At 34.5% G+C, this 25,544-nt stretch overlaps 1 protein-coding gene across 1 annotated transcript; it reads left to right on the forward strand.

The window, feature by feature from the left end:
- LOC118262285 (uncharacterized) lies at window positions 1-24,641 on the forward strand. Its single transcript, XM_035573509.2, has 3 exons — window positions 1-206; window positions 5,316-5,617; window positions 23,914-24,641. The coding sequence occupies exons 2-3, from the start codon at window positions 5,330-5,332 to the stop codon at window positions 24,394-24,396; spliced, it is 771 nt and encodes a 256-aa protein (XP_035429402.1). The 5' UTR covers window positions 1-206; window positions 5,316-5,329; the 3' UTR covers window positions 24,397-24,641.
- Window positions 24,642-25,544: the final 903 nt, after the last annotated feature.

Below are 25,544 nucleotides of genomic sequence, written 5' to 3' on the forward strand. Positions count from 1 at the left end.
CACATCCTCGGAAATCCGCGGTTCGTTCGGCTTCCTCCGTCTGTGTCGGCTGTTTTCCGACAAGGAAATCATTCGGAACAAAAGTCAGTATTATTTCTGTGTGGCTCACGGTTAAACATAGTCTCGCCCACGCTGCTCACGCGCCGCACCGTCGCTGCCCGCCTGCCCAGTCCCATCTTCCTTCTCGCCGCCTATACACGCTCCAGGTTAGTACACGTCCTAAGATTCACTTTCAATGCACCCTTAGCGAATTTTTTTCTTATTCATATTCCATTTGCTGTGCAATATTTGTAATTGAATCTGCTGAGTGTTTTATATGTGACAACAATGTGCTTTCTGTTATTTCATTTACAAATTTTAATCTTGGATTGGTTACCGGTAATCTGCGTTCGAATTCCTATTGCGTGATTATTTTTAGACGTTCAGCGTTCAACGAGTGCATATTACAATACCTCGTCTCCGTCTAAAACCCGGTTTTTGATACTAAAAATATCCCGATATCGAATGTTTGCGAATTCTATTTTGAATTTGTTTCACTGTTCGACGCACGCGTCGCTGCTCGGGGAGGGTAATCCGTCAGGAGGGGATGATAGATGAAACAAATACCGCTCCGGTCAGCGCCGATTACCATTACATAATTTATTGATTATGCATCCGTAGACATCCGTGTCTCTGTAGTAAACATTTATATTATGTTTATATAAAAATTCATTGAAGTGGAAAGCTCGTTGAGTTTTTACACATATTTCTTTGCCAAGAATCTGGATTTACGTATGATAACATGAAAATATATCGGCTGAACATTAATCTTGTCAAATTAAAAGATTCAGTCTCTATTTTCGTTAGTGAGCATGAAATGGTTTAACGTGGACAACAGGATATTACGTATTGTTGCCCCCACGGCTGTGCCTTACGTGATTTTAATTATTACGACATGTTGTTTTCCATCGTGTTTGATGTCTGACGTTTGTCCATAAAATATACAAGCGGAGATTTTTATAGTTTCACAAACAAACGAGGCACGTGAATATTCAGCTGGAACACGGAACGCTTACAAAACAAAAATAATTCAGAATAAACGACACGGGAAATAACTCGAAAGTTTAAAACTGTAGTGGAGTGGTGTTCATTACGATTGAACGTGTAATGAGTATCTTCATACATAAATACATTTAAAGCAATACTATTAAAGTCTGTATACTTTGATAAAACAGCGAACAAGTTCTTTGAAATAAGCCTACTTGAAACATTACTAATACGAGTATTGTTATATAAATCATTATAAAAATTGTTCTTATTTTATCATAATAATATGTTCCAATAAAGCCCTCCAATTATATTAAAAGTACAATTTAACTTGTTTTTCCGTTTAAATAATAAAATTACTTATTTTTCTTATTTCAAGAGCTTACAATATTCTTTATGAGCACTGAATAAACGTTGAAAATATATCGAAGGCGCGCTCTTTCTGAATAATAGAACAATATTGTTTTTAGAATCATTAGTGCTGTCTAGTGTTTTATTTTTCCTTACATAAGTAGGTACGTAATGTAAAATCGACTAACTACTTGTGTCTGTCTGTGAATACATTTATCATTAGTAGTTTACAAATGTCCGCCATATGCTCGACGTTTGGTCGTATTTCATGTCGTAAAATTAATTTATTCTTTACCTTATTTTTAATTTTACTCTGCAATCTTCGCTGATTGAAGCTTAGCTATGGCATATTTCATTTTATTTGACTGTACATTCGATTTAAAAGGGCTCAACATTGATTAATTAATGTTTCATACAAGGTTCTCGAAATATCTACGAAAATGCACTTAAAAATTAAATTAAATTGAAATCACTATATTGCACAAAATAAAGACTGAATCTATCAATAATAATCTAGATGTACAATACAAAATGTTACGAAAGTATTCGATTTTATAAAATAGTTCTCTACAGTACAGTCTACAGCCATTTTCCCGACTGTTAGGTGTTAATTTATAATTGTATGTACACCAAACACATATATACCTATAGCTACACTATACGTATATATAATCACTTAATTCGTCTATAATCCCTTAACACGTTCAGTATATATTCGAAACGTATTCGTGTTCATTAGTAGATGTTATGTTAATTGCCTGCCTGGGGCAAGATTCCACTAATAATGCGAAGAGCTACAAATCATTCGTATTAAGGACACGCTGTATGCAATGGATTTGAAACCCCCGCTACGTAAATCGTACAGGGTTATTACAATACCCACTTAGGTATATGATTGTTACAAAATTTTGAAATTCTTTTTTAAGTATATTTTTATTTGGTTGCAGTATAATACGTACCTTAACTGCATTGTCGATTGTACCAGTAATAAAAGCCACAAAATTCGACAGGAACAAAATTGAATACATTTTTCGTTAGTTAACTTTGCTTTAATATTACGTTTTGATTATAAGTAAATAAAGTCCAATATTCTTTGACGACGATGAAGACGAAGGCTGAGATATAGTATATATTCACATTCACATAATTTTCATTTACATAAGGTCTACACTCGCATAGCAAACTACGGTACTCAAGCAACGTCTTTGAATTCGCTGCAGTATTATAATCAGGAGTCTGACACAACACAGGCCACGATTCCTAGACTGACTATAGAATTTCACTAACGATCCGAATCTCGAAAAGTAACGTGGTTTCTTTAAATGTTTTGACTACATGTCCGTATTCATTCATACTCTAGATAAAGAGTATATAGATCTATATATACGACGGATTGATATGATATTTCGCTTTTCGAACGATTACGTTGTCGTTTCAAAAGTACTTAAGTATATGGTTTAATTGGAATAAATGATCTGACTTTGACTTTGAATAAAATTGTAATTTTGTAGTTCCCTTAACTTTAATTAACTTCTTGTTTTCCAACATTTTCTTGATACAATACATCTCAGTATTCTCAGTCACATAGAAACAGAAGTGCGGCAGTAAGTAAGTACAATAATAAAAGCGCGTTTAAAAGCACCCGTCCTTACCTTCACACCGTTATAAACAAGTCCAAGGCTTCACTCAGTGGCGACGCAATTTTTCCATCCATTTCATATTCTATAAATAGTACCTGTAATGGACTAAAGACGTCATAATTATAAGATCAACAAAAGCTTCAACTATTCGTGAAAAATGTATCGATGTAATGAACATCTCAACGCAAAAAATCTTTATTTATCATCGAATGATACTAGATAGACGTCTGCGTTTCGTCTCCATAGATCGGCATACGAACACTGAAACGACGTAACAACAGTCATTCAAGTTTCAATAAAATCGACAGTAAAATCATAATACTAAGTATGCCATGCTGTGATGCTGCATATAACCATTTTAGCCAAAGTCTTGAGCTACATAAATAATGAATGCATAAGTAAGCTGACATGGCGCATCCAATCTTTGTTGACTCTTATCGTTTGTTTCTTTCAGATTTGTGTCTCAGCACTCGTTTATGATGTATGACTATTTTAGACAGTTTATAATTAATTATTTGTAAATTTCCGTCAGTCTATACTGTAAAACACTAACGTGTAGTTTCGTCAGTTAAGTACGGTCTAATTAAGACAATTCTATAAATTTTGATTTTAATTGAGGTTTTAAAGATGAAAACAAGAAGGTTTTGTTTACAGCTTAATGTAAATGTTACCTTGTATTATATTATAATATGTTACGGACACGAGGCGACTGAAATCCGACCTTCATAGTTCAGTGAGTACACAATACTGATATGAATGAATCGGTGAGCCAATTGTTCCCAGAATATGCTATCTAGGTAACTGCTCAGCGGCTGCTCAGAGCAAAAATATGGCCTTAAATTTATAGGAAAACCAATGTTTATTTTTTAAACCCTGCGCTACCTATATATTACAAAAAAAGAACAGCCTGTGCTTAATACTAAGATTCATGTATACAGAATGTTGTGTAAGAATCATAGCAATTGTCGTTCCATTATCACTGCTTAACCCCATAGACAGGCGTGAGGTTAGGTATGTGGACGGAATTTAAAATATGAGCGACATAGAGAATCATAACGTGCTAGTCGATCCTCAATAGAGGATATAATGACCAAATAAATCAATAATGGTTGTTCTGTTAACGAGATAAACTTGGATCTGCACTAGCAAACTGCGTACGCTACAAATTGAGAATATTGACAATGCAACAATATTCTAAGTCAGCGGTTACAGTTTTGGATCTAACCATTTTGGCGAAGTTTGTGTGTATTTCGAGATTGATACAGTTCAATTTGTAAACTGCAATACCTGCAATACTGATGTGCATAGTGTATTTATAAATACGCAAAAGTGTAAAGTTACACATTATACTGCTGGTACAAAATTCACATATTATATTATTGTAGTTTGAATTGGTCAATATTTAAAGCCCGGTTTATCCATTTTTCCATAATGTTCATTTCAAAATAATAGATAGGTGTGCACAACATCAATTTAATTTTATTACATTCGAAAGTTTAAACAGAAGCAATTACTAACAAACCGTACTAGAATGATGTCTTGTGTAGCGAAGCCGACAAATTGTCGAGAGAACGAACAATATCAAGCTAGACCTAACTTGAGCACAATAAACTCACATTGAATAAGCATCCTCCATTTAACTGGAAATATGATATTCAAATGGCACTCTGGTTACAACAAAACCTATTTGATGTGGCTTCATCACATCTCCAACACAAAGCGCAGACGGGAAACCAAACCAGTAAAAGTTCATACTGCAGCAATGATTGGAAAAACTCTGTGAAGTTTCTTATTTTCTAACAGTCGATGGCGCCGAGCAATGTTTACGTCGCAAGACTGATAAGTGCAGTTATTGTTTCGGTATCAATAACAGGTAAAACGTGAGGTGGAAGACATTTACACGTCGAGTTAGAGAACTGTGGAATTCTGTTCAAAACTGAAAACACAACCATAATAGGAAAAAAACAGTCTGTTAGTTAAAATAATATTTCGTTTTCATCCAGTTTTTTTATGTTATAAGCCGGTAAACAAGCAGACAGATCACTTGATGGTAAGAAGCAATCGCCAAGAAGTGCGTTGCTGGCGTTTTGGAGGTTCTCCAACAAAATTTAAGGGTTGTTGGAGAATCGGGGATTGGGAAGGTGGTTGATTGACCCTCCGGTAGCCTCACTCACGTCGGTTTTCTTTCGGGCCGTGATGTCACTCCGATCGAGCTGGTTTATTCGTGCCGAAAGCTCTCACACACTTAATATTAATTTCAAACACCTGAAACTAATATAGTTTTTAATTTTTTCACAGAACACAATAACAAGATGAGTCGTTTAGGCCGGACCCGACGCACTCGCGTCTACGATTGCAACTTCGACAAAGGCGAGAGCTACTACCGTCCAGTGTTGGACCGGTTGGACGGTAAGACACCCGTACCACGGGCTTCCGAACCGGACCGTGACCGTATCAGGTCTGATGTCGAGAACCGCATAAAGAGCGCTTTGGATGACGTGGAAGCACCTATGGACGACCTGTTTGACTCCAGGGGTGCCAGGGTACAGAGAGGCAGGCCCCTGTCTTCTGCATTTGACACCGAGGAACTTTCTGATGATGTAAGTAAACATTTTATACTCTGTCACTTTTATGGTCGTCGAGTACTAATCTGAATTGTTAGCCGTGTTAAGGGGGGCGTGACAATAGCACTGCGTAATTGACAAATATGGACAGTTGTTATATGCAAAAGTATGAACAATGCTTAAAATCCTGTATTAGATATTATGTAGATTCACAAAAAACTAAATCATTCCTAATAGTTGGCATTCATATAACTCAAATATATTTTCGCTTAGGTCAGGTATATTTTCTAAAAACTAAAAATGAGCTTAAGACGAAGTTAGAAGACTATAATAAACTACTTACCTACTCGCCTATCAGAAAACCAATTATCAGCAGATTCAACGTAAGATTATGAGCCACTACCGAGAAAAGATCACCGAATTAGTTTTCATTTCCTTTCCTAAGAAATTCCTGATAAACATTTGCTTTGAAAACCAAATAGTCTCATTGAACCTGTAATTGGATTATGACCTTTATTCCGTCTAAGATTAGACTGATTTTATGGTTAAATAAGTTTTTAATTTATAAGCTTTAATTACTGTGTAATTAAAGAAAAAGAAAAAATACGTGTCTAATGTTTTAAATTAATCTACCAGACTGACATAAAAAAATTGAATACCACTTTATTGGCATATGTACGTTATTATAAGATTCTATGTGTATTATGTAGGTACATAATACACGTAAGCTTTATAGGCACATAGATACACCGCGTTTCATGGGTATTAACTGGGAAATATTAGTAAATTACGAATTTAATGTTTTATTATCAACACAATCCAACACAAAAATGATACAACTAATTGATGATTAACTGCATTGTTGAACACACAACACACATAGGGTGTGTTCACAACGACGGTATTGTCTAGACGTTGCACAAAAATATGCCCGAGTTTCAATTTTCAAGTACGAGTATTTGGTTTAAAATATTTACACGTTTAAAAGTAGCCAGAACAACAGCATATAATATATTTTAATATAATTTGTCTAGCATGTTACCATAACTATGTATTCTGCTATTAAGATAGCTATTAAAAAAAGAAATACCTTGCTCACAATCGATTTTTCAACAATTTTACGAAAAAAAAAACAATGCGGGAAGACAGACCTCTGTCCAAGCCCTAACGATATTAATTGGTATGATTTTAACAGTTTTCCACTGAGTGCATTACATATAATCGTTCACTATGTTAATATCAATTAAGTGACAACTGGATATCGTTAATACCCATTCATTCGTGTATCGCCATGCTTTTAGTACCGTACATTATTGACAGGCGCCATTACGCTAAGTGATAAACTCGAACTTCGAAATCGTACTCGAAGCTCAAGCTAACGAGTTCCAATAGGTATGAAGTAAAGCTTCATGTCTATGTCAGTCGAGATAGTATTTAACTATATATTTTTGTTATAGATCATAATTTTTCTATTAATTTCTACGTGAAGATAATGGTTAACCAACTATAAACTGACTTTGGTAAACAATATGAAAATTACAGCAAATTAGAAGAATTGAGAAAAATAATACTATACACTTATTTAGTGTAATTATTTACTTAAATGAACAGTAACAAAACTTAAATATGGTGTTAAAACGAGTGTACACTGAAATAACGCTTTTATCAAAAAGCAACAAGTCTCTCAATGCAATGTACAACACAATACAAAATTGTCAGTTACAGTAAGATATTTGATAAATAACTTCAAAGGGTATTTCATATTTCTTAAAGGTATGAGGACTTCTGTAGAAATCCAATACTTCCAGTTATTTTACGCATTTCCTATCGCAAAGGTGCATAGGTGCAAATATAGAAGAGGAAAATCTGATATTTGACTTTGAGAATTTGATACGCTCCATCTGACGGATTGAACTAAGTATTGGAAGCATTCCGACATGCAAATCTACATACTTTGACGCAAACATAGGTACTTATGCTATAGCACAGATATGCAGTAGGATCGGAGAATTTTTAATCTTTGTGAGAGTTCTAAGGTGTCTATTTGTCAACTTTATTTTGAAATGTTTTATATTATGTTAATAAAAAAGTAAATTTTATCTATTATAATTTATTTGGGTGCGAACAATCAACACGATATATTTATTTCGTTTCCAAAAAAAATATCACAAGAATGTGGCACCTAAATTACACTTTCAAAAAATGTTATTGTAGTGCAAACAACAAACAGAAAGCTAGACCTATTTATAAAATGCTGTCCCAAATAACTTTAGACCAAAATAAAGTTAACCTAAATCAATCAGTCTCTGTCTAATGAAAGCTATTCTTAAAAATTTACTTGTCGGTACAGCGAATTCGGGGCAACGTGACATGTTCGCTTAGATTTTAATCAGTCTTATAATATAATATTATAATATTAATACTTGTTATACTAATTAAAATTTTATTAGTAACGGTTTAAGGTTGAATCTTATAGAATTGTATATAGTTAAAGGATAGCTTTAGATGCTTCAATCAATAACATAATGCAATCCGTTACTAAAACGGAGCACCTCTCTCACATTCTGATCCGTACTATACACATGATCTGTAGCAGTAGAAAGCCATTGACTATGAATACACTAGCGGAATAAGAGGCGATATTCAGAAGCGAATATTGCAGATTAGGGCCGGTTCACACTACGCCAACCGCGTGCGAGCAAAGCGGCTGAGTGACGGGAATAAATGTGGTACATTTTGCATACAGCCCGTCCACCGTATGGCGACTGTGCATAAACACGTCGCTGCTGCTGTCGTATTTTATTCCGTCATTGTAGGGACATGTCCTGCCACGATACGTCACGGATAGTTTGCCGCGCCTCGGTCTATAATCTTTATATTGTGTGTACCGTATTCCGCGCAGCGTGCTCTATAAATTGACTACGATATAACATTATACGGATGATAATTAAACTCAAACATAACAGTAACCGGGTCATCCATTATTTATTCACCGTTTTCCTATAAAGGCAGGCGGAGTTGTTTTACAGCAGAAAAACTTGGTCTGTACTCCCAACACTTTCTTAGAACAAACTACGAACACAATACCTGATGCTGGCTAGAAGTCGGATAAAAATCTGCGTATAATCCCTCTGCTGTTGCAAGCTCCTATTTCTACGTGGACTCTTGTTCCACAACTTTTCCCACAGCTATTTAGATATTTAAAACTTTGAAGTTATCAGTTCCTCTACCTTGTTTTATGGTTAAATACATTGGGGATTTACCACCTATTTGCCAATTCAACCGAAAACAAATTTTAATTACACACATATTTCAATACACATTACTCAAAAAAGCCGATACCCGTTCCGAAATACCTGGTATCACAGCGGATCAACACAACTTAATTTACTTTTTCATAGAGCTCAACTGAACCCTAAAATTTGTAATCCTGTATTTTTAATCAAACCGCAGACCGGATTTAATATTTGTTACGTTATCGGTTGTTGGTGGCTGCTAGCTAGTAGGTAGCACTTTCAATTAACTCGTTGCTGTTGGGCCGTAGGATTTTAAAACATTTTCATAACTTTAACAAATGAATCCTAACGAATGTATTCTTTACGTAAATAAAGCGTGGCTCGTGCATGTATTTCCATTTCGTGCTCTTCATATTTTCTCCGAGAACAGATAAAATACACATATAACGTGTGCCAACAGAACGCCCTACGAATGCGCGGCATACAGGTACTGTACAGCATTAGACAGATCTGTATCAAGCTATGTATTGATTGCATCTGAGCTACTATAGGAGACAGATGTAAAGGATAATAATGGTAAGCATACACAGGGCGTGTGTTTGCAACGTAATTCACTAAAAGCCCGTACGTGTTCGAACCAAAGCCGGTACGTCGTCGATCAAAGGTAAAGTCGGGTCGCTAAACTTGCAAACAAGCTCTCAACTAAACGAGACGCTGCAACTTACTCAGTGATTATTTCGCTCTCAATTCATTAGAAGACATTAATGTCTGATGCTTAATGGATTTGGACCTTTTAGATACGATCGAATAGTCTAGATGGGTACCCTTTTGCGAAATGTTCCGGTTAAATATTTTAGTGACTCAAAAATAGACTAATTGATGTCATTTCGTTTGTGATCACAGAAATAGATATACGGAGCTGCGTGCTCATTAATTACTAGAATCACATAAAGTCTATTCATTCTAGATTCTAGTAGCAGTTGTGAGTAAACACACAAAAATAAATTCGTAAACACATTGCAGATGAGCCGAAAATACCTAGACGCATCAAGTATTCACTGACAAATCTGGTATATTTATAAAACCGCCTAATATGTCTTCGGGCGGCAACATTGAAAATGAAACGCCGTTCTATATTTAGCATTGTGACTTATTTTGAAACAGGTGCAGACACGTGTTGGAAAACATTTTGCACATTAAAGTGCAGGAGAAGTACTTGTGCACGTTATTCCCGTAGGCTGTCACCCACGTATTCTTTAATCATTTAGAGTGTGTTCACAACTTGCGTGGTTAAATACTGGGAAATAAAAATATTACTCAAATGTTAACGTCACACAATTAAATGTTTATTTTTCGTTTATTAGTCAGAGACCAGTTTAAATTACAATAATCCCGATTTACGTAATTGAAACTTTGTTTGAATCCGCGCTGTGGTTTATCAAATGAACTTCCATCGAAATGACGGTGGTCATGGTAATTATGAAATATGTATAATATATGATGTTTTTTGGTACATCGTAAACATTTTACATTTAAATATAAATGATGTAACATCAATATGACCTGTCACAACTCTGGCCGTAGTAAAATACATTTAGTTTATGTATGTACACTAAATAAATAATATTCTTAAAATATTCTCTTGACACATTTACAGTTTACAGTGTCGGTGTGGCCGCGACGACAACCGTTTGATGGATGTTTGGCAAACATTCGTGTTACGTCTTCCACGTCTCAGTAAATCGTCTGTTAATATTATAAACCTATATTTTAGTTTCCGTTTACATCTACGTTATATTTCAAAGTAATATAGTATGTATCTTAATCGTACAAGAAGATATTGTTGAATGTAGATGAAACGAAAGATGCATACCAAAACCGTGTTATTTTGCGTTCTATTGTCTCTGCCTACCCCAACGAGAGACGCGTGATCCTTCGGCCGTTTTAACGTGAAGAGGTAACAAATAAACACTATAATAATGACATAATATTAGTTATTTTAAAAGAAAGAGATACGGTACAATAATATGTGATATTAATAGGTGATTTATTTTGTACGCAATTCAATTTGGTAATTGTAATATACTTTTTATTGAAATAGAATCAGTCTGCTTTCAATTACCTACTTACTATATAAATATTCGATTCTAATAAATTCAATTTATGTTCGCTAGTAAGAATTACAACTAATAATACCAATCTATTTGATTCTATAAAGTAGCAATTACAATTTATTTCATCTCGTAAAATGAAATTAGTGAGTAATAATAATCTGATATGATTGCTCGTCTCGGTAATTTTACGTTACGCTTATTATATATGTCATTGAGTGGAACTACTTATATTACGGCTCATTAAATAATATTTTTCAATCAGAAATGTATAGCTTAATTTCATTCACAAGAATTTTTAATAGTATATAACTCAGTTAAAGCCGTTCATTAACTGTTGAAAGAAAACTGTTGAAGGCAAATTCTCCGCTAAACGTCGGACACCAATGTCCGACGTGGCGGTTAACGGTTAACATCAATTCCTTCCATTTCAGTTCATCTTAGATAGGTATATATAGTCATGTAATTGTCTCATGTGACTGCCTAACAAAGGGTTTCAAGTTCGATACTGGGGTTTCTTCAGCAATAGTACGCCACGATGTATCTAACTGACAATTAAAAAAACTGACAATACTACGAACACTCAGTTCGCAGTTCTGCTATTCATATTTTATACTACCTAACTTCGTAGAAATTTGTAGCTTTTCAAGAAATAAGTCTTATTAATTAGTAGTATATACCTGTGTGGGTTCGTAGGCACGTGGTACCTTGGACGTAAGCTAAATGCCAATTTTGAGTACTAACAAATAAGCTCTTGCAATTTCATGTAGGAAGCAGTATAATGAAGTCTTCTACGAAATTACTCGTGTATAAATATTTCTACCTACCTCTACATTCACCGGGCAGAATCTCCTCATATTTTCCTTGCTCGTGTCTCCAAAGTAAACTAAGTCTTACCAATATTTCCTTGAACAAATTCCCAGAATGCTGGGCATTATAAAATACTGTGCTATTTCTTAGCTCGACTTATCGGCAACCACTTCAATGTTTGCCTATGATGTAACCTAAATACCTTCAAGAATTCTTTTATATTTATAAACTTTGTATTTTGTGTTAAAAATAGTACGTATATGCTTTTTTTATACGTAGGTAGTAAATAGTTTCATTTATCTAGGTGGTAATTTTTGTTGGTGCGTTTACAATTACAAAAGTGTTTAAGTTCTGCTGTTATGAGGTAATGATTATGTGATTTAGAATATTATGAATATATTAAATATTTTATTTGTGCCACATTTAATTCTGTCGAGTACAGGGGCCCCGTAGTACGAGTTTGCTTTACGTTTAAAGTAATCGAAACAAGAGCGCGTTTGGCGCTCTGATAGACCGACTCGAATAAACCAACTACCAAAAAGTAATGTTTTCTCTATTATAGAACAGATGACTCTCTGATGTCCAACATTCTAAAATTTTCCAATGTCTTCTTTCTCTAGCGACCCTTATTCAGTATACGCCAATCCATCCCAATACTCAAAAAAGAAAAATAGAGCTATCATTGGTTCTCAATATAAGTGTCGTACATAATGATAATATGTACTACTCGTATTTCTATTCGTCCACAATCTCGCGCGCAAACACAAGTGCACTCTGTGTGGGTCTACATTCATAGAAACATGGAGCTTCGAATCAGAAGTGTACATTTTGTTAGGTAGATACAAAAAGCTCTTCCAACTGGCAAATCAAAAGAGCAAAAACCACATTCATCATGTTTAAAATTGTGTATTCTGCATACAACTCAATTTTGATTGGAAAATAGTAAAAAATATTGTTACATACACTAGAGACGCGCCGGCGAAAAGGTAGTTAAACAACTCGTCGAATCATACAACTTTGTGGTTGAATCAAACATACCAGCAGGCAAGCAATGCTTCAACAATATTTATCTATCAATATTTCTCGGCGCTCAAAGCACTGAAGAAAATTATTCAGTATTCGTTTGATACATTGCAAAACTAAAAATTGCTTTTTTCGTTTTATAGGAAGTCTGTTCGTTCTTCAGTACCTACGTCTGTACGGTTCAGTATTCGACGAGGTTAGGGATATTATTCCACGATGGTCCTAGATAGAGAAAACAATCGCCATTTGTCAAGGTTCTGCTGTTAAAGCAAAACAATGGTGAGCTTTTTAATTAACTCGCTTCCACCCCTGAGCCGTACGATGCGAGCACGGAGTACGAACAATGATCAGATGTCGCATTTATTTTATTTCGTTTTACATTTTTGAATTTTTCACTAAATCGGAATATTGTCTATTAATATTTCAGTAAAATGAAATTCAGAAATCCAAACACTTATTTCAATACTGACAGTTTAACATTTTTAAAATTCAAATATTTAACGAGAATATAGTAGAAGTAGGATTTACAAAAAAAATATTTATGCAGTTATAAATTAAAATGTAATTTGCATCCCGAAATACTGACATCAACTTTTACTTCCACCCTTATTCAAGTTTGAAATCTGCATTAAACGTATTAGCTATAACAAATAAAAAGTCGTTCCATTATGAATATAATGTACTTACTACTAGTTGTAATGTACTTACTACTTAGTTATCAGATTTGAGTTTTAATTAAAACTACTCTCGCGCTTAGTGATCGGAGGAACGGGATGAAATAGAAACTAAAGTAATGGATGATTAATTTTATTGCGTTTTATTTTTATTTGCTTATAATATTCTGCTTCTTCGTGACTATGGTTTTCATAAAATACATGGCACACCTAATTTAATTAATGTGGTCAAATAATTCAATCAAAATTCGATGTCGTCTTAATTTTAATGAGGATATCTATATATTAATACGTGATGCAAAAACTTTGGACCGCTTTTTACGAAAATTGCGCGGACGTAGGAGCATAAAATTTGGTACACTTATAGTTTATGTGTAGGAGAAGTGCGAAACGCTAATATTTTTCAAAAATAATGCTTATAAAGTACATTAAATCAATAAATAAAACATTACACACAAATGCATAGTATCTGATCGTATATGACAAAACGTCAAAATCAATAGACATTGCGATGATATTCTGACGTCTCATATGAATAGAGTTTTATAAAAGAGTTTGTTTGAGTTTGAGTTAAATAAAAATTATTCTTGAACGTATGCTAAGTGGTATTGTTAATTAAATCGTATATGGTCGAATTTCGACCACTAGGCGACCACTAGTAATTACTAATTCTTCTATAAACTCGAGAATGCAAGCTTTTACACATCAAGCCTCACATTTGTTCTTGCTACTTATATCTGAAACATGAAGTGTTCCTTTCACTAATGTGAAGTTGTTATCTACCTACGAAAATATCACTGCTCGCCAAAAAAAATACCTTATGTCACCTGAATATAGTCCAAAATATCACATCTTAATTTATGAAAGTAATAAAAGTAGTCAACATTGTAAAGTTATGTCAATTTCCTTAAAATGTTTTTCTAGTAAAATTCTCATACAATTTTCATTCTTTCATTCAAAGTACTGACGGGACTTTGTTTAACAGAACATCCAATTAACTTATGACGTACGGGCATTTAAAAAAACCAGGAAGTTGCCACACGATTGTGAACAATAATAGTTATGACATTGGATCTAAATTTGCAGTAACACATCTCAATTATTAAGCAACTTAGTGATGATATTTCCACGTGAAATGTGTTTTCATTTTAGTTCACATTTTAAGAGTGACAGGTTAATGTAGTACTTTGTTCAGTGATTTTATTTAAATTGTAGGAAATAGATGTTTTATTTCGGTATTGAATTTTATAACTCGTTTTATGCTAGAGGCGTAAGCGTTTATCAGTTTGGAATATCGTAATTATCTACTATGGTCATCTACAATCAAACATAATTGTATTATAACTTTCGTGAAGCATACTAAATTTGTTATTATACAGCAGCATTACTGAGTAGCAGTGCGACAGTCGCCGCGTTGTGTGTCGCGGAATGCAGCTCATGAACATGAGCCTCTAGCATGCCTTTAAACTAGTCGAGTTCCTCGTCAAGCAGTTACGGGAAAGTCGATAACATAATAATTAATTTATAATAAAACATATTTGCATTAAAAATATCAATAGAAGTGAAAGTAAAGCCCAATACATAGGTATTATTGGCTTAATAAATGCCCTATTTTCCCCGACATATCCTTTGGCAAAACAGTTTCATAGATTAATTCACAATTTGCTAGCATATGACGAATATAACAAGTGGAGATATTTTTTGGACAGGTAATATTGATAGGATGGTTACGAACGATCACTAGATGACGACGTAGTTAGGGCTGGCTCGTGTACACGCTAGAGGTGCACCGCCCCTAACCAAACTCAATGAAGGTATTCAATATATTGGATTCCGTACCCCTTTGACGACACCAGCTGAATCTCAGAGGTTCAAAGTGAAGGCAAAATTTCTCCAGAAAATTGATATGAACGTCTCTTTATACCATTTACTTGCGATAGTGTAGTGTACCAAATTGTATGTAAGATTTAGGAACTGAGATATGTATAAGAATCAGAAATACATTATACAATATAGTATAACAGGTTTATAATGCCATTTTGATTTTTTGGCGTGTTGCTATCTGCAACACGCCAACTGTAGGCAACGCGACGTCGCCACGTTTTCTTTTTCGGTAATTAAATTTTACCATACCAATACAGTGCAACCCTAACAATGCCCCCCCCCCCCCCCCTAGTAAATAAACCCACAATAGGTAGACCAAAATGACGCATGTTGTTGAGCGTTTGCCATTAAATGCATAAGCCTGGGGCATGTGTTCGTTGCAGGTAGACGTCAAAAGACAGCCATGCAATCGCGGCGCTGTTCGTTTATATTGCTACTGCTAGACATATCATTAATGATCTCGTCCATATCCTGTCCGTATTTACATCGACATCTGTATACGAAACCGAATTGATTAACCCGTCACAAACAGAGTTCCAATCTAAACTGACCTGTGATCGAATATGCGATTTGTATCATTAAGGATGAAGGTTTCAGGTATAAGCCTTGTTATTGCTATGGAACATTTATTTGAAAATATCGATGAATAAATAAAATAAATAATAGATGATATTTAAGTCTTTGACGGCCAATAGAAAACTGTTGAAGGTAAATCCTCCGCTAACGTCCGTCACCGGTGACCACCACGGCGTTTTAAATGTTTTAATAGATCTGTAAAAATAGAAAATGAAATCCGTATAGAATTAACAGTTGGTGCATTTTTTATAAAAACGCGCTTAATATAGGTAGCTTAAAAATGAAAATGGTTTTATCCTGAATCCGTGATGTGGTAGTAATCTATAAGAGGATTACGATTTTAAAAATAAGCCTATCTAGTGTATTTGGGAACGAAATATTTCAATTCTATTTAACCATATCTACATTTTTTTTAAACCCCACACTATCATGTTCTCCTGTGTCGTAGGCACTTTTACAGACATATAATTTCATAATATACACATGATACTCCATGCGGGAATTAAACCTGCTACCCGTACAGCATCCCGTTGCCCAGTCACCGCGTCAACCGGACAATCAATTCTACAAGTATTGCGCATGCAATTCCTTAAAGAAATCCGTATAAAAAATATTACCGTAAGAGATCTATATAAAAATTGTATTACACAGCACACTAATATCATTTCTTTTTAAGATACTATATCTTTGCCATAAACAATATCATATAAATATAAATGAATTACCAGTCAATGAAAAGACGGGAGTGCAATTATTTTAAAAGCTTTTAAATTAACTTTACTTTTAAGTAAATATATCCTTGCATCTTGAAAGTTAAAACTACCGCAAATAGAGTACGGTACCTATATAATTCTACGTAAATAACGTTACTTACGTAATAGGAAGAAAATATGTCGTTAAAATTCTCGGAAAATATTACCTTGCAAGGACTGCATTAATGTTAGTTGCATTCAAAAGACGCAGAATAAATATCAAATGACACAAGAAAATGGCAACTAGAGGCTCCTTACGAAGCCTTCCTTTGCATTATCATATTATATTACCTTTCATTAAAAAGATGTTTCTCTGTAGCAGTGCTTCTTAAATGGTGGCCCGTAGAAGACAAAAATTGGCCCGTGATATGAAAAAAGAACACAAGACTACACTCTGTCCAATAAATACCGCGTCTAAAGCTTATATTAAAGGAGATAACTGAGAGAAGCAACTGATTTCAATAATCCAACAGTCACCATTTTACGACTAAATGCGAAAATCTGAGCGTAGTACCACATGAAAAAAGTAATAATAATAGTGATCCCTAACTTAACAAGAATTATAAAAGCGGTCCTTGACCAGAAAAAGGTTGGGAACCCCTGCCCCTGCCCCCCTCAATTGTTAAGACGAGCCCTGTAATCGTACGAAAGCCGAGTTGATCACACTAATATTATAAATGAAAAAGTTTGTTTCTTTGGATAATTGAGTAATCTTTGGTTTGTCCGTCAATCACGCTGAAACTACTGAACGGATTTTGGTATAGGATAATTTTTATCCCACGGGAACGCAGGGGAAGTCGCTGGCAGAAGCTAGTCTTATTTATATGTAACATACGATGTTAATGTACTTTGTATATGAAACTATTTCAAGATGTACAGTACTTCGTATGTGCATATCTGCATTTATCAATTTCAACTTATTTATCTAGATTTAGTATTATCAATCAAACAGTCGCCTTTAAAACAAAACTTTTTACTGAGTCAACGATGTAGAATAATAGCTATTGTAAACACTACTGCTATGACTACGATACATCTAAATATTTAAACGAGTTGTGCATAATTAAAGTGCAACTACTGGTATACAAAATTCGGTGTCTGGAGAGCGGTCAGACACAAGATCAACAGTGTTCGCGAAGTACAAGTTGCATTAGTTACGTTAGTTCTAACTTTCGTCTGTTTACTAATAGGGGATAAGCAGATAGAGGGAAGTTAGGAAATTTAAATACCATCTAACATAAATTATTTAGATAGTTCGTCAGTGCTTTTTGGCCGGGAGCGATTGCGAGTTTTGTTTGGCTATTCGTAATAAACACTGAAGCCATAGAAGCAATCACATTATTACCCATAGTAATGGTTGTAGTATGACGAAATAAAAAAGAAAACATTTTTCTCAGGCATACTATTTCAGAATTAAAACTATAACAGTCTCGGCCGGCCGTCATTGTAAAACAAGTATAAAATATCATTAAAGAGTCAAAAAGTCATATACTATCCTCAGCGACATATTTACAACACCTGAATCACCCTGTATAATGTTTTACTGTCGAATAAAGATTGCTGCATTGCTGTAAAAGCTATTTTATGATCAAACATGCTGTAGATACCGTGAAAAATTGATTTTTTTTTCTTCTATTTGGTGTTTCGTTTCGTTTCTAATATTGTTCGAGATAACGGCTGTGATTTGAAAGGCTAGCTGTTGTTTTTGAGTTTATTTACAAATGAATATTGCTAGAATTTTCGCAGTCCATATTATGCAAATATGAATGTTTTGTTATTGTTTTAAACGAGTTGCTCAAACACTTTTAAGTTATTATTAAAAACCGTTTTACAAAATCTTGAATCAATTTATTGATATTATTTACACCTAGATGTACAACTGAAGAGTTTGTGTATTCATTTGTTTGAAGGCTCTAATCTCTATAAGTACTTACTGATAAGATTCGAAAAATTATTTTTGCGTTGCATAGTTTTGTTTATTGAGGAAGGTTTTGTAGGCAATAAATTATACTGTGATCAATATTAGTCGAGCAGAATGGGTAAACCACGTGGTAGTAGGTTTTTTTTTCTAGTATATAATGTACAGAAACCCGTCATAACACGACACGCGTTACTGAGCATATTTTGACCAAAAATAGGTTAGTAAATAATATACCCTATCATTTTCTAATAAATAGATAAAAATAGTTACTGTGGGTGTTAGAGGTGGGTAAATCCATGTAGGCCTTTTAAGGCGTAAAGGCGTATCGTTTTCTAACAAACAATTCTAATAATAATGTTGTTTGTGTTATGGTGATTTTCCACCAGATATGTGCCGTACTACGTTGCTGTGGATGCGTTTGGCTTCCACCAATCATATTCATTGGTACACATAGCTTAGCAGTGGTGGAAACGGACTCAGCTAAACTATTTTTTTTTGTATTGAAAGTTGGGTGCTATGGATGCATACTGGTACATATATGGTGTATGCTATCAATGTGTGCTATCGATGGCTTTCCCACTATCGATACATCGCATACTGGAGTTGCATATCTTCTTCGCCCAGTTAAACCCAATTCGCCGTCTTTGCGGCGGCGCATCTCCATAGCACATCTTAATCGCACAGTCACATAGTTTTACAGTTAAGTTATTACATCTGTATAGCATAGCTATATAGCAAATCTCTGGTGAAAAACCACCCTTATGGTATTTCCAAGAGTATATGGCTATCCTCATTAAAATCAATGCTTAGATGTTTACAACCCACTTAGACCCCAATAGACCCACACCATTTTTATAATGTTTGGTTTATAATTATAACGTAATTATATAAGCTGATTACATTTTTTGAAAATAGATTGATCACTTTTTTGTTGGATTGTCGTCCTCAGAGACTTTTAATGATTACTTAAACTATCCCTTATGTATGTTGTTCTGAAGACAGTTGCTAAGGATTCGATTAAGTAGCAATTAAATGAGTCAGAATACAGTGGTGATTACATACATATATAACCTCACACCTATCTCCCATGAGGGTAGGCAGAGACAATGCAACGCTAATTGCTAAGACAACAATTAGCGTTACCTCTCTCGCTTGCAGAGGAGATTAAAAAAACATAATTCATTTCTAGATTTAAAGTCATGTGAACTTAGTCATAATGAAAATACTGAACGGATTTTTAGATTTTCACTTCAGTACTACACGTTTTCAAACCATAACAGATAATAATACATAAATACGAATACATAACATAACATTATCATTATATTAAAATACCGAATACGAGGATATGTTGCGGATATTTAAAACAGAATTCCGCTTTATAAATATTATTTTATTGGAAAATTTATTAAATGTTTGCGTAGGATGTGGAAACAAGAAAAATTTTACATAATAATATTATTTTCCTGGTTATTATTTGACATGTACACAAGTCCGCATATCGTCAAACATTCACGGTACGGGATAAGTTATTTTGTTTGTTTAAGATATTATAACACGGACATAAAGATTTGTTTTTTTAATGGTATAAGCTGGTAAACGATAAGACGGATCACCTGATGGTAAGCAATCGCCGCCGCTGGTGGACACCCGAAAAAGAGGCGTGACAAGTACGTTGTCGGCCATTTGGGCGTTAGCGATTTAAGGGTTATTGGAGAATCAGGGATTGGCAAGGGAGTAATTGGGCCTTCAGTCACTCACACAACGAAACATAACAAACGTTATTTCACGTCGGTTTTCTGTGAGGCCGTGGTATCACTCCGGTCGAGCCGGCCCATCCGTGCCGAAGCATGCAAGCTCTCCCACACTTATGATAATGTTGTTATCTTATAGTTAAAACACAATTCTAATTCAGGACTAATTTAAGGAAATAAATTATCGTACGATACGCACGCTTACCTTAACTATTATATTTTCCCTTTTGAGAGTTAATCTAAAACTATAGTCAACAGTTTAGCTTAAAGTACAAAAAGGAAACAAATAGAAATTAAACAACAACCCATTATCATACTCATTACATCTTTCAACTTTGTAAATTGTATGAACAACTGAACCTTTTATTTTTCTCCGCAATAATTCTTTTATCTCATTATAACTTTAAACAAACTATGTTTCTACATTTTTACAAAGGCGCATCGTAATTGATACTTAGAAAGGATAACGCAATTTCAAGCCAATTTGTTGATAAAGGCACCTCTACACATTGTAGTTTAATTTGCACGTTGCATACCTACATAGGTACTTGGGATTAGAGTGGTACGTTACAAAGCTCGGACCATCGACAATTGCGGTTTGGTTCTCGGACAGAGTCGCGGACGGTTCCACTCTAAATTCAATTAGTTTAGCACTGATACTCGAACGCAAATATTTTCGTCTGGACTTGTAATGTAACATGTTCATTTTCAATAAAATTGTGGTGCTTTCTATCTGATCACATTGAGTATTTTAACAATTTTACTATAGGTATGTGATATTTTTAATGATTTCAACTAGGCTAGTCTATTAATAAAGTCATAAATTGGTTAGTAAATCTTGTTAAGAGACCATGCTAGACATGATAATATAGAATTTGAATGACTCTCTCAAACATTTAGGATTTAAAATTAAAATTCTTGCCCACATAAAAGGACATACATACCTACATACATGCTATGTAATTTACTTATTTTCTTTTTTCTTAATACTTATATTAGATATGATTGTCTAAAAATACATCTGATCATACAAGAACATTATAGAAAGACCAATCACAAAACCAATCATACTCTTTCTTTTAAGACTATTTCGTGAATGAAAATAGGAGTCATTAAATCTCGCGACCTTTGATAGACATAAAACAAGATTTGATTGATAGATCTATAAAAATGACTGCACTGACTAGTCAGACAAGTCTTTACGACTTAAACGTGTTCAGTATTATTGGCACTGTAATATCTATAAAACCTGTATTTCCAATTAAATTGGCAGAGGTGCTGTAAGATCTACTTTTGCTTACATATGAGCCCCTGGTAATTGAAATCACCGCCAATGTTATTCGTAGCAGAGTCTTGCAATGTACAGCGTGTAACAAAATACCCATATACATCAAGAAGCACTGATGAATACAGGTTGAATAGAATCTCTACACAAAGTTTCAGCTTAAAATACGTTTAAAAAAAATGGGAACCAAATAATGGTGTCGTATGGTTCTTGTTATTGGGGAGGCCTATGTCCAGCAGTGGACTGCTATAGGCTGATGATGATGATGATGATGATGATGATGGTTCTTGATTTTATAAATCATACAAACGTGTCACAACACTACAGAGGTCACTCGCTAATTACGAAACATTTCTTCTGTAAATCTGATCGCCTAATACCTATCTACCTAATTTTAATTCGCATGAAAAATAAAAAAAAAATATTGGAAAAAATCATAACTTCGCTCCATGAAAACATGGGTTTGAAAAACCCTTCCCGTATCGTTTGTTATGTTATCTAGAAAGTAGAAACCGTGCACTTGATATGTATACCCCCTTTTTGTTACACCGTGTATATGTTACTTGAATGACCTGGCTCGCACAGAGTCATCTCGGAAAATAATGAAAACCAGTGTGAAGAGGTGACGCCATGTTGCTGTGCGAGTTTCAAACGCCCAACCAATCATTTCAGAGAAGTGCCCTTCGAAAATGCTGGTACAATCAAACAATTTTCTACAACGCGCCGTCGCGATGCTTCTAGTGTCACAGGTGTATTTATATAACTGTGAAATTTTACCATTAGACTGCCCGTAAGATTTAATAACTGATCGTAGTTTAAAAGCAAAATATATGAAGATATGTTAAATCTATTAAGTATACATTTAAAGAATATATAAAGCTGAACAATTTGTTTGTTAGTTTGAACTCGCTAATCTCCAGAAGTACAGATTCGAATTGAATAATTATTATTTTTGTGTTTGTCCATTTGTCGAAGATGGCTATACAATATGGGACGAATACCTTATGAAACCACGCAAAAGTGACTAGATAAACACACTTAAGTGTAGCAGTCTAGTCAATAAATCTATGTAAATCTCAAATACAAAAAGAAGGCTTTAAATAAATTTTGATAGGAATCGAGAGGTAATTAACTTAATACCTCGTTAGTACATTATAGTAGTCTGCGCATTTTAATTAAGATAAAATGCTAGTAATATTTGTCTAGTACTTTTTCTTATAGCAATTAATCAAGAAAATATTACTTACCTGTAAGTATTCGTTCCTAGATTGCACTTTTTACTCAAAGAGTTTTCTTTAAGCGCGGTATTTCTGATGTAATATTAGTCTGTTACTTCACTTTATTGGTGTAAAACATAAACTAACAAACACTAGATTTGATCAATCGTTATACGCCGAGTCTATTTGTGTATATTAGTTCTTAAATGTGTAATCTGGTAATAATTCGGTCAGTTTGATTTACTGTCGATTTCAATAACCGATCTCAATCCAAAATCTTTAGATTAATATCGATTTTTGACATTAGTTGTATAGAACTCAATTCAATTCAATTCAATTCAATTCAATGCAATTCTATAGAATTGCTGTCAAAAATGAGGATCGATCCTAAGATTTGGGAATATCGGTTATTAAAATTGGAAGTTAATAGTACTCCATATCTTCGAACTCAATTTAGAATTGGAATTTCTTATTACTATTGTTACAAATAATGTGATTTACAAACAAAATTCTATACTATTACGTTGGAATAAACAAGATAAACGCTTTTGTTCAGTTAGGTACTTCTGTCAATGAAATGGAACTAACATTTCACCAAATCTTAAAACATTTATTCCTGTAATTCAAGACATTGGGAAAGCTATGACGTTAATTTATATCCCAGTGTTAAATTTAACAATGAGTAGAGACACCGTTACCTACATGACGGCTCGCAGATAGCCGACAGAAATAGATCGGCAACCACTACAGATGATAGGACTGCCAAACCAAATGACATGAGCCACTTGAATCCCAAACAGATTTTTATTACCTGCCTCAATCAAAATGGTTTATAATGGAATTACGAAATGAAAAATAAACTCAGCTCTGTATTGAATTTAATCGAAACAAGATTAAGAACATTTTGTTAAAAAATACTCGTAACCTTTATGTAAAATTGAAAGGCGTAGGTAAAAACATTAGGTTTCAGTTCTATTTATTCAAGCATCGATTTCATTGTCACGTACAACACATACATCAAGCGGCGCGGTTTATATTAAAACTTTTATATCAAACGACAAACTAACATTGTTTGTTATACCATTTCAGATCGCAGAGTCCCTGAAGCGCCTGCGTGCTGGCAAAAAAACATCCCGCTTCGCTGAGGACATTGACTTCGAGAGCAACGTTGCCAACCTGGAAAACCGAATGAGGATCTCTGACAAAATCCTTGAAAGCGTGGGCATCGGTTCATCTGAGGTCAGCGGCGCCAGGAGAGCCCTGCAGGAGAACGAGGAACGCACAGAGAAACGCATCGCGCGCAGATTAAACGAAGAGAACTCGCTAACAAAATGGACAGCACTGAAATCCGACGACGAGACCGCGGCCGCACAGAGAGCGAAAGTGACAAGAGCGCGTTTAAATGACCTGGAGGACGAGATGAACGAACTGAGCGAAAGGACTGCCATGAGAGAAAAGCGCGCCGCCCGCCTGCGAGCACTCGTCGCCGACACCGAAGCCGCCGATACCACTGTCGCCGCCTCCAAGGTCACTATCAGATCCGAAAGGGAAAAGAAGCAAGTCACTTTTTAAACAAACTTGTTACGCTCTCGTCACTCTTGGCTCTAAAACCGCTCGTTTTAGGACACAGTGAGTTCTCTTCGTTACGAGATAGATAAGTTTGCTAGAATGTGTGATCCTGCATTTGCCTATGTATGTACAATCATCGAAGCTGATGTCTATTTTATATTTGAATAGATTAAAATGTAATGCTATGTATCGCCCTGTTTTCTATTTATTAAAGAGTTAATAGAATAATTTTACAATCAATATTCGTATATGTGTTGTTTGATTACCTTATTCAATACCCGTACGTAGGTCCCTCTACATTTATTTAAACTCACTGTAGAGTAAGTGTTTAGAAATGATATTTGTCTAATTGAGCATTTAAACAAAATATTGTGAGTTCTTAGATACATAATATTATTATAATTTAATTTCACAATTATTTATATTTGTATAGCCTGGCCTATTTAGCTCGCCTTTTGAGGATGTCGAGACAAAACAGAAATCTAAATCAAAGATAATTTATTATTCTCAGTAACGACATCAAAGAGTATTGCCACAATATTGTTATAAAAATATTGTTTTAACGGTATGACGCAGACATAGATTGCCTTTGGTATAAGTAATAAGTATTTTATTCTCGTCTGTACCCACGCTGAAGTAATGATATTACCTGTACAAAATGGAGCTCTTCACATAAAGCCTTGTATTACTTTTTATTCAAAGCAATATTGAATGTGATATTGGTCACAGTGGGGAATATAAATGGGAATATTTTAAGCTATGCAAATGTGGTCGTGTTTTTATAATTTGTTTTAGAGGGGAAAGCGCCGTGGGCTAGTTACAGTTACACAATTTTCTGCTGTACTTACCTCGGTCGTTGTATGAATGTAACTCACACTTGAAATAATTATTGTAAGAAACTCTCCTATTGGGCCTAAACATAAACTATCATCTATTCAGTAATTACGCCCTCTATGTTATGGAAAAAAACATTAAAAATAGAAGATTCGCCGCCCTCATGGGTGATGCTTATTGTTGTAAATACACCTACACACCCACACACCCACACACCCACTTCGCTATATTATTAGTCCCAATTGGTAAAAAGGGCGAACATAATCCCAAATATGTATATTTCCAGATATCGAGCTATGTACTTCTGAGAATTTTTA

Source organism: Spodoptera frugiperda, chromosome 25 (genome assembly GCF_023101765.2).
Source record: "Spodoptera frugiperda isolate SF20-4 chromosome 25, AGI-APGP_CSIRO_Sfru_2.0, whole genome shotgun sequence".
NCBI lineage: Eukaryota > Metazoa > Arthropoda > Insecta > Lepidoptera > Noctuidae > Spodoptera > Spodoptera frugiperda.

Excerpts from the sequence above, each read along its gene's own strand:
- LOC118262285 (XM_035573509.2), top strand. The coding sequence starts at position 5,330 with ATGAGTCGTTTAGGCCGGACCCGACGCACTCGCGTCTACGATTGCAAC. Across the intron at positions 5,618-23,913 it reads CCGAGGAACTTTCTGATGAT|ATCGCAGAGTCCCTGAAGCG; the intron begins GTAAGTAAACAT and ends ATACCATTTCAG.